Raw genomic sequence first — 11,075 nt, forward strand, 5'->3', positions numbered from 1 at the left:
ATCGGGTGTAGGGGCAAGGTGTGGAAAATCTGCCAGGGACAACTGCGAATAACCGCTGAGCTTACGAGGTGGTTGAGCCGTCATCTCTTATTCTAGTTCTGAAGAAACTTCTGTGTCACTAGAATCAGATGGGGGTTCCAAAGGTGTAATACCCTCGAAAGTAGCTCGTACTTGTCTAAAAAGATTCTTCTGCTTATGAAAAGAACGTTCGATTTTAGGATCTAGAACTCCTGGGCATAAACACATAACTAAACAAACAAGTATGAGAAACTGTCCCAAAGAACTTGCGTTCTCTGAGACTAAAGAAAATAATCTAGACTACAAAAATAATCAGAAATAAAAATAAAAACCATTTATCCCCGGCAACGGCGCCAAATTTTGACAGGCTAAAGTCGTATCACCTAATCAAAAGTAATTCCTAAAACCACTAACTAAAATAGATAGGGAAGTAGGGTCGAATCCACAGGGAAACAAGTCTTTCTATTCCTAATCAATTAATATAATCTAAATTATCAAGTAACCAAACTGTTCTTTAATGAGAATTAAACTAATGGAAAATAATTAAACTAAGGGAGGAAATCAATAATAAAAGGCCTAGGGTATAGGTTCACCAATAAATAATATTCCAGGGTAAAACACAACAATCAATTATCCATGCATCAATTAATCAGATCATAAAAGGCTTTCACTACGTATTACAATCACAAAATTAATCTACCGGTATTAAATCGCATCTCTCGAATCTTGACTTAACCATTTATAAATTAACCTGCCTATTGAAAATAAGCCTAAACATCAATTCTCATCTCTCGAATCTCGAATCAATATTGCATAACTCATACAATTAAACCAGGCCTAATCTAATTGCATAGCATTAAATTAATCAATAGAAAATCAACCAAAGCATTAACAATTAACAATAATAAATTACCCCTTCATATTATTTATGGATCCCCATAACCCTAGAATTAAACAACTCACACATAATTAAATCTAAACTAGTCAAAGCAATTAAGCAAGACATAATTAATCTAAGCAATAAAATTACTGAAAATAAAAGGGAAGAAATCGTTACCAAAATAAATGAAAATGATGAATTGTATAAATCTCAAGAGTGTAGAGAGAGAAAGTAAGAGTATTAACAAAGGCTTCAACTAAATCCGAAAATTAAGTAAAGAGAGTAAAAAACGTCGTCAACTTCCTAAAATAAATCGTATTTATACTTAGGCTAAAAAGATAAAACAAATAAAAATCATAAAACTCTTTCAGAAACACGCGCCCGGTCAGGCGGAGCTTCGCCCGCCCGAGCCCTCCTTTTTTGACCGTTTTTGCTTCATTCACGCCCGGTCGGGTGCGTGTCAGGGCAAAGCTTCTTTTTCTCCTATATGCCTCGCGCGGCCGGGCGTGCCTCAGGGCGAGGGCTTACCCGGTCGGGCGAGCCTCTGGGCGAATGGAACCTTCACTTGAGCTATTCTTTGGGCTATTTTCTTGGCCCGAACGAATTTCCTCTTAAGTCTTGAAACACGGTCCATTGCCTCGAGCTCTTCTTTTCTTCACCGAGCCCTTAATCACCGGTTTGATTTCTCTAACGCGGCCTTGGGCTTCGGAATGTGGTCATAGTAGTGCGCTCATACTCCAACGCTCGTAGTGACTCAAATAAGTCCGAGGAAAATGTTCTAAATCTGCAATTTCCTGTAAAATAATACCACAACTACGAAAACACTAGAAAACGCATATTAGTGATAAAAGTGGCTCTAAAGAGCCAAAAATACTCCTAACTATGACCAAGGGACGGGGATAAACACTATATAAAATGAACATATCATCGGGCTCTACCAGTTCCCAATCAATTCAATTGGACGATGAACTTGAACAAGAAGAAGAAGACGAAGACGAACAAGAAGAATATTTAGGTTACATACAATTAATTATAGTTATTATTTGTATTATCGAACCCCATATAATAAAATAAGCAATAAAGTTAAGTTATTCATCAATTATTGTAAGATTTTTATCATTATCAATTATTGTATTATCGATTTGTCGTACCGGCGTATAATAAAATAAGTTATTCATCAATTCTTGTGTTATCGCACTAGTCAATTTTTTAATTATATGCATTGTTGTTTTTTGCTAAATAATAATAAAGAAGTATAATAATAAAAAAATAAACTTAATTATAATATATTAATAATAAAAATAACATAAATAATAATAAATAAGTAAAAGAACTAAAATAATAAAAATAAGAAAAATATAAAGAACAATAATAATATAACAATAAAAAAACATAAATTAATAAAATATTTCATTACATCGATTTAAAAGAAAAAAAAGGTGGACAACCCGCTGGCCGGCCTGGCAAGATACGTCAGGCACTTGGGCCGTGCCGTGCTGTGGGCCAGGGTGTGCCAAATAATGACGCGACACGGCATGGCCCGCCAAGAAGCAGGCATGAGCCATCACCGGATACGGCGAGGCACGGCCATGCCCACCTTTAGATGTGATTATATGAACAAGGGGAGTGGGACTCTCAATAGTCAATACCGCGCAAAATGAAGGCGTTTCGAATCGTGCCCCAATTTTTGCCAAATATCTTAAACCCTAACCTTTTCCCTATTACTTTCCCAAAACCCCTTCATATTCCTGTCTTTCTCTCTCCTCTGAGCTCAACAATCTCAACGTTTCGCTCTGTTTTTTCAAGCTCTTCTTCTACACCTTCAATGGCGGAAAGTGGGAATCTTACCCCTTTTGATGGTACCTTAGGCACCCAGTTCGAAAGCTTCCGAACCCAACTCGATGAGACTAGCAATTTGCGTGAAAGAATTCGAAATGTTGCCTTGGAAATTGAGTCTGTCACTAGAATCATGCATGCAAATCTTCTTCTTGTTCATCAGTCTCGCCCTGTTTCTGGTATATATTGCATTGCACTTTTTTTTTTTTTCAATATTCCTTGATTTTTTCTGGGTATTCTTCAATTTGACGAAGTTGTGAAAATTTGAGCTTTTTTGTGTATTTAATTGTTCAAATTGCTGGAATTAAGGTTAATTTTGCATCACATTTTAATTGGAATAGTTCTATTTAATGATAATGTGAAGATTTTTGAGGTAATTTCAGTATGAACTATAAAATTTTGTAGTTTTCATTCATTGATACTTGTTCATAAATTTGAGTCATATAAGCTGCATTTAGTTCTTATATCAATTATTTGATTATATTTGTTAATTGGGTTCTTTCAATTTTAAAAATAGAGGTGTTAGAGAAAGCCAAATCACAAATTGGTCCGCTTAAGGAGCACTTTAACCGGCTCGCGGAGATCATTCGAGACTGTCCTGGTCAGTATTATAGGTAAGTGAAATTGAAGTAAAAATGTGGAATTTTCATGCTCTATCATATATTTTGTGGTTCGGCGTTGTTTTGATTGTTTCTGGTGCTAATCATTTGCTTCTTTCTCAGGTATCATAACGATTGGAAGAATGAAACTCAGACAGTAGTTTCATTGCTTGCTTTTATGCACTGGTTGGAGACTGGAAATCTTCTTTTGCATCCTGAAGCACAAGAGAAGCTTGGATGTGAGATTAATACTAAACCTTTCATGCTAGCTATCAATTTGCAATGTTATTAATGTGTCATATGCAGATGTTGTTTAAGATGCCAATCTAGGTTTGCTGTGGAATTTCGGAAAGATTTTCACTTCAAATTGAATACCTTATATAGTTTTGGGGTTATTAGAAATTTGTTCTGAGTTAGGATTACTGAATTAGTAATTCCTATATGGAAATTTAGATACATGTGACTAGAAGATGGACAAGATTGGGAACAACAACATATTTTTTTCCAAGTTGGATAAAGCATAGCATTATTGTGCTGTTTATTGGTGAAATACTAGTAGGATATATGGTTTTAACATAAAAATTCATGATATATTTGTTTACAGGTTTGGTCTTGTTCACCTGTGTCACAATGGATAATATGGCCCCTTATCGTTAACTTTTAATAGTAGATTTTGTTGATTAGCACATTTTTCTTGCATATAAATATGGAGATGGAAATTGACTAGCTTTAGGAATTGGAGTAGGAATTGGAGTGTTGTTGATCAGTTTGGAGATAATTAGAACTTGATCTTCTTGGAGAGTTGGAGGTTGTTTGGAGTCTTTACAAAACTGTTTGGAACCATGATATGCTCTCTTACTGTTGGCCAGATTTCTGGTATACATAGGACGGCCTAATACTAATTGAAACACTTGTTTTATTGCTGGTTTGCAGTGAATACTCCTGATTTTGGTCTGGATGTTGAAGATTATTTAGTAGGTGAGTAATAAAACTGTACCTTGTGTGCACAAAAGGCCCTTCTAATTCTTTTTTTTTTTTGTTAAAAAGATGTGCCTTTTACTGTCACCTTATTCCTTGATTATATTTTTCATGTTCTTTGAACAAAACTTCCATTGGCAATGAATTGTGGTGTGGTGCGTTTTCTTATGCATATGTCATAGCTTTAGGTGTGAATTGGCATGTTTTACTTGTTCTCTTACTTGGGTCTGGATGCTACAGAGGATGTTGATTGCAGAGTACTGAACACATTCTTAGTTTATGATTGATAAATATTCCTTTTGTAATCAAGTCCTGGTATACTGTTTTATTCATATGATATCTGATATACTCTATCTGGTGAAGTAGCAAATGTTATTCTAGTATATTGTGCTCTTTAAGATAACTTGTACATTAATCTTGGTTAGATTTTTTTATTATAAATCTGGGATCCAATAGCTACTACAACACAGACTATTAGAATGTGATCAGATATATATTAAACAAAAAGAGAAAGCTTAAGAAGTATGTTACTTTTTTCTTTTTAGCTAAGGATTTTGTTGTTTAGTTTTGTACCTTGGTCTGCTTAAATTCTCCCATTGTCGTATTCCTTATCTTTGTGTTGTGCCTTTTTCTCAGAGCACTTTGCATGTCTTACATTTTGCCTGTGTGTGATAGTTTGAAGCCAAAATATTAACCAATAGAGTACAGTTTTTTTTATTTAATATTATATGGAGTTGTATTCTATCTCTAAAATCTACCTTAGAAAAGGTTGTGGTGTCCAAGTTAGTCCTAAAGGCTAGAACCAATGGTCCTGACGGTTGAATTGTAGCAATGACCCAAAAATAGTCTACAAAAATTAAATATGGGGAAAAGGGAAAAAAAAAATTGTAGCTTTATTTTTGTTTCCCCCTAGGGGGGGGGGAAGGTAGGGAAGGAGTACATGGAAGATGGGGAACACTACTGTAGTTTGCTGAACCATATCTGCTGTACTACTTCTTATCATCTGGCCCCTCACTCGCTAAAAATTCTTGGTTGAACCTTAGCATGACTCTTGCCGTTGCGAATAATTTTTCTTAGCCTACAAAGCTTTGAGGTAAGCACAGGTTTTAATGTTATATTATCAGAAGAATACACCAAACCTACTCCATGGTGATATGGTCTATCTGACAGTCTTGAATGTGCCTTTTGATTATAGGACAGCAGTATTGTGCATGATACTGATCTTCCAACATCTGACAAGACTCCAAACACACTTTCACACCTCATGTGCATAATATATCCTAGTCAGTCTTCTTGGTTCAAAATTGTAATAAGTTTCTGGAATTGCATTGAAATTACTTGTAACATAACAAACATTAGCACCCTAATTCAATCCATTGGACCCTGTACCACCTCCAATCTGATAGACTCGGAACACACTGTCACACCTCATATGTTTAATTTATCAAAGTCATTCTTCTTGGTTCAAATTAATAAATACAATTCAGGAATCAAGTTAAAATTACTTGTAACATTAACAAACACTAGCACCCTAATACAATCTATTGGACCTGCTACAATCTCCAATTCTCCATATATCTATATGAAACTGAGAATGCTTTTACTTCACTTTTACTCTCTGAACCACTCTTTGTCTTGTCAAAATTTAACAGAATTTTTTCTGACCCAACTCGCAAAGCTGCTGATTCATACAACTCCACCCCCCCCCCCCCCTTAAATTTACTGTATGGAGTTAGTCTTCCACATCAGAACATCTTAAGAATTTGCGTGTTCCTTCTAACCAGCAGGAATTAAATTTACTGTTTATTCAAAAGTTCCTGTATCCCTTACATCTGCCACTGCTGTAAGCTTTGTTAGCTTTCATTCAGGGGCATCATCCATTGGACCTACTCGTCTGTGGTCAAAAACCTTCCTCTTCGTCTGATACACTGATAAATCCCTTATTCTCTGCTCTTATGTCATCTACATGTTCTTTCAGTAACACCACTTACTCTCACTTTGGCCAAGTTATAAAAATACAAGCTGATACTTTTTCAAGGCAAAATATTGGAACAGATGCTCACTGTAAATTAAAAATAGCTTGCAAAGGAAATTTCAAAAGTAGAATTGATGGCTTTGACCATTTGACAACATGAGATTGGATAGACTTTTCTTTAAGCTGTGGGAAAATCTGAAGGTTGAATATCAGTTTTGCACTTTTCCCCTTTCGTTAATAGACTCGCAATTTTAGGTATATATTCACTTGGGAAGTTTACACTCTAGAATACTTTTAGAATCCCATTTCCTTTATGTATTCTGCTTCAACACTGTTACCGGACATGCATATTTTTTGGCTTTTAAAAATTCAAATCTTCAAGTACTAATAAAAGGAATAAAAGAAATATTCAAAGAGCTTTTTTCAAGTATGTTCAGCTTTTTAATGTTTCACTTATGATCGCCAGTTTTGTGCTAATATTAACCTTGTTTTATCATAGCAATTAGCTGACTAACAGCTTGCTGATTATGTTTACTGATGTGATATAAATTTCTTTCTGCAGGAATCTGTTTCATGTCCAACGAACTGGTAATATTTATGCTTCAAGTTGTTAATTCAATATGTTCATGTTAACATTTGCATGACTGTGCTTGAAAGAAATCAATATAGTGCAATTGCCTGAAACTTGTTTCGTGTCAAAAAGTTTGCTGAATAGGCATTAATGATTTCTGAGGTGCTCTTTACTGTTGGTATATACTTATCAGATAATTTTATTGATCGTTTCGATGTGACACTGACCTCTACTATTAATGAAGTGTAATTTGCTTTAGTCTTGGCTGTTACCATGGTCTGACAAGGTCTGGCTTGTACAGATGGTGCCTACTTCTGTTCTTTGTGTTTGCATTATGTATGATGATGGTGGCCACTGACTGTCTGTTTACTGCAGCCTAGGTATGTGATCAATAGAGTGACTTACGGAGACTATGATTCTCCAAGGAAGGTGTTGAACTTCTTGACTGATCTTCATGCTGCCTTTCGGATGCTAAACCTTCGCAATGACTTTTTGCGCAAAAAGTTTGATGGTGTGTACACCTAAATTTTCCATTTGTCTCATCTGTGCCTGCATTTTGTATTCGAGTCTGCTAGGAGAGTCCAAAGTTTGTAATTATTTGCATCAATTTTGAAATGTCTAAGCATTGTCCCTTTTTTTCTCATCACAGGTATGAAGTATGACTTGAAAAGAGTTGAAGAGGTCTTTTATGATGTTAAGATTCGAGGCTTGATAGATAATGAGGATTCAAAAGGAGATCAAGGAAGCAAGGAACAACCTTGAGTTGAGGATTTCTGGAGCTGGGTTTTTGGTCACTATCCTTGCCCATGCATGTTTTAGGTGTTCAATGCTGCTTGCTGCAGGACGGTGAAAATATAGACATGAATATGCTGATGTGCTTAATGGTAAAGGTGTAGTGAAATATGTATGCTAATTTAGTAATTAATGAAGTATGGAAAGATCTGAGGTGCTATCAGTTATCATGCAACGGTTAACATTTCCAGTTGCATGTGCACATGTTACTTATAAAAGAGGAACATGAGCTACCAGGACTTTGCACTAATTCTGTAGTTCACGAGTCGTAAGACATGTTTTTAGCCTTCAGTTGACCCATTTCTCTCTTTGCTGGCTTTTGATTAACGCCTAGAGTAGCACCTCGTGAAGTCGGGATAATACAGGGCAGTTTCTGGAATGGTACGTGAAGACACTCGCTCTATCTTAAATAACTCTCTGCACTGCTTATTAAGGAGGCGATTTGATTGGAACAAAATGAATTTCTATGAGTATCAAAGTCATCAATTGCAGTAATTGTCGATGATACTTGAAAGTTGATAGAGCTTGCGATGAATGCCCAAAGGCCATGGCTTGCGATTGGCATACTTGTCTTGTGCACGTGTAACTTAAATGCAAGAAAAAGAGGCAATTTACTTGAGTGGTTTTTTATACTCCATGTTTCTATGAAGGTACAATGTGAAGGCCTGAAGTTCTGGGAAGAACGGGTATCATGCAGTAGCGAATCTAGGAATTCAAAAGTGTGAGTTTGCAATTGTTACAAAATAAGATATAGGTCTTTCATTTTTTTTAATTGCGATGTTGGTGTTTTCACGCTTACGCATATTCTATAACTTAAGTATGTTAAGTTATAATGATATCAAATATTTTTCATTTTATAAAATTAACAAGATCCTACTTGACTATATACATGTATATCTTTTCCATATAAAACGATTAAAGGAGTGTAAATATTGTAAAATTACTAAAGTCGAAATTATAAAAGATCGTACGAAGTATAATTTAATTTAAAGTTTAGAGAAGTAATTGAAGCAAAAGGGGGAGAAAAAAAAAAGCATTTGGATTTTCATATACGAAGTGCTTCAGAGAAGAAAATAGTTAGGACTTAGGGTAAAGGGGTTTAATTTATAGAGTCTTTGAATGAATTTGTAGGATAGGGAGGGATAATAGTTAGGGATATTGGGAGCTTAGAGAATTAGTTGAAACAAAAGGGAGAAATTTTTTTTGAGAAGGCTCTCTAAAATGAATGGTTGAAGCGAAAGGGGGGAAAAATAAATAAAAAGGCTCTAAAATGATTGCACTTGGACTCAAAACCCCTTATCTAAATAGCCTAAGGAGGCGCACAAACAAATCTCAGACTACCACTGTGCTGCGCTTGATTTCTTCTTTCATTAATGCAGAAGAATACATTTATCCTTTTTTCGATTGTTAAATAAATAAAAAGAAAAAAAAAAAAATTCCCCCAAAAATCAGTGGATTCAATGAACCCACTTGAACCCGGTGTGGGTCCACCACTGGTATCATGTTCCGATGTTCTAGATTTACATATCGTTTACCAAAAGCTGCTGTTCAACTTCTAAATGTGTCTATTATCAAGTCGATAAAAATGAAATAGCAGGGATATTTCAGTGCTTGCTTATGTAGGGCTATGAAGTTCCCTCACCAGTCACCACAATGGTCGCAACATCCACGAAAAACGAATGTGAAATTGGCAAAGAATGCTAAATTAGAAGGATTAGCTTTGTGTTTTCAAAAAAAAAAAAAAAAAAAAAAAAAGGATCAGCTTTGTTTACAAGAAATTAAATTAGCTATTTGTGGTAAACGTAATAAAGGTCATTATAAGCTCTATTACTGGTAGTGGAGCTGCATTATTGTTGCTAACTCTATAATCAGCTTCCTCGATGAAAATTAACAAAAATAAATCCAACTATTGACTTCCTTCTCATTTTAATCCCATCTACAATTTAACTTAAAATCCAAATCTCAATTACTTTTTAATTTTTGAAGAAAAAATCCCAATTATTAGGTAACTAGTATAGTGCCCGTGCGATGCACGATTTATAAATCAAATTATTAATTCCGTAGGAAAAAAACAAAGATAATTCAATTAGTAATAAAGGACTAATCTACTAATGGTCAATACAAAATAAAAGATTGAAAAAGATTGTAATTTAAATAGTATTTTATGTTATTTGCATTTCTTTTAATTTTTATAATGTTATTTTATTAATTGAAAAATAAATGAATAATGCTCCACATAACTATATAAGAGAAGTAGACTAATTTATTTTCTATCTTCGTAGGGAAAAAACTAAAATTTTCTTGTCATATCATTCGCTTTAGCAACTACAGTCTAATACATGTTTTACCCGTCGCATTCACCAAATCTATAAGCATGATAACCATATATTTGACCCACCATTATTGTATATGATATATGGAGTAATATTTATAGTTAGGAATTAATAGATATGGAGAATATTTTAATTTAGATTTGGGAAATATGTGAATAAAAAATATCAAAATTATATGATTTGATGAACATTGTATATAATTTATAAATAGGTAGTTGATGGCATTGACACAAAATAAATAAATAAATAAATAAAGAAGTTATCACTTTCATAATTTCATTGGTTGGGTAACCTCTGAATTATTCCAAGCCTTATTTAAATAATTGTTGATGCTCTAAGTCTCAAGATTTAACTATGGTAATGGTGGCTAAAAGAATTTCGGTAGTTTTTTCGGTGACCGGACATGTATGGATGGAATGGTGGTTCTTGGTGGCAGGGCATAATGAAATGGTGGTTTATGACTTTTGTAGACACTTGATTGTGTCTCCCTAAAAACCAAACCTAGTGATGAGTACCTTTCACGTCTTTGATTAACGAGTTCAGTAAAGAGTCGAAGAGTCTCGTGAAGTTTCCTAAAGCCTTGAATATATTTCTGGCCTTTTCTAAAATGTTTTAATCCAAAGTCATTTATTTTGTGTCTTTAAATAAACCCAAAATCATTTATTTCGTGTCCTTGAAATCGTTCATTTCGTGTCAAATCCCTAAAAACGTCCAAACCAGTCCATTTTATTCCATGATCTTAGTCCAATTATTTCTTATATGGATGGGGCTTGAAATGAGCTTTCTAACAATATATTATAAGCCCAAATCCGACTTATAACGAAGGAGTTATGACCAAAATACTAAACCGAGCCAAAACCAAGCCTTACCTGTGGCTCAATGATCATGGGGAGGGTCCAATTACCTTAATTCCCATTCCTAAACTAACTAGTATTTATTACAAGCTTCTAGAATTTTCTAGAAGGTTCTAATTTATCCTGTTTTCTAAAGATAAAGATTAAAGAATTTGATATTGAATAAAACATCTCTTTGTTGATAATCCTAATCCCGGTCAAAACTGAATTTCGTGGCTCATAATTTTATCCAAATCTTA

General features: G+C 34.4%; 1 protein-coding gene across 1 annotated transcript; it reads left to right on the forward strand.

Annotated features, from left to right (window-relative positions):
• Positions 1-2,509: 2,509 nt before the first annotated feature.
• LOC110697684 (translin-like) lies at positions 2,510-7,940 on the forward strand. The gene is made up of 7 exons (XM_021875066.1): positions 2,510-2,913; positions 3,252-3,348; positions 3,457-3,572; positions 4,267-4,311; positions 6,849-6,874; positions 7,233-7,368; positions 7,507-7,940. Exons 1-7 carry the CDS (start codon positions 2,556-2,558, stop codon positions 7,617-7,619), a joined length of 891 nt encoding a protein of 296 aa, XP_021730758.1. The 5' UTR covers positions 2,510-2,555; the 3' UTR covers positions 7,620-7,940.
• Positions 7,941-11,075: the final 3,135 nt, after the last annotated feature.

Source organism: Chenopodium quinoa, unplaced genomic scaffold (genome assembly GCF_001683475.1).
Source record: "Chenopodium quinoa cultivar QQ74 unplaced genomic scaffold, ASM168347v1, whole genome shotgun sequence".
Taxonomy (NCBI): Eukaryota; Viridiplantae; Streptophyta; class Magnoliopsida; order Caryophyllales; family Amaranthaceae; genus Chenopodium; species Chenopodium quinoa.

Bases quoted from the DNA above. Each gene is read 5' to 3' on its own strand.
- LOC110697684 (XM_021875066.1), top strand. From the start codon at position 2,556: ATGAAGGCGTTTCGAATCGTGCCCCAATTTTTGCCAAATATCTTAAAC. The intron at 3,573-4,266 runs GTGAGATTAATA...GCTGGTTTGCAG, and splicing joins AGCACAAGAGAAGCTTGGAT to TGAATACTCCTGATTTTGGT. The intron at 4,312-6,848 runs GTGAGTAATAAA...TTCTTTCTGCAG, and splicing joins TGTTGAAGATTATTTAGTAG to GAATCTGTTTCATGTCCAAC.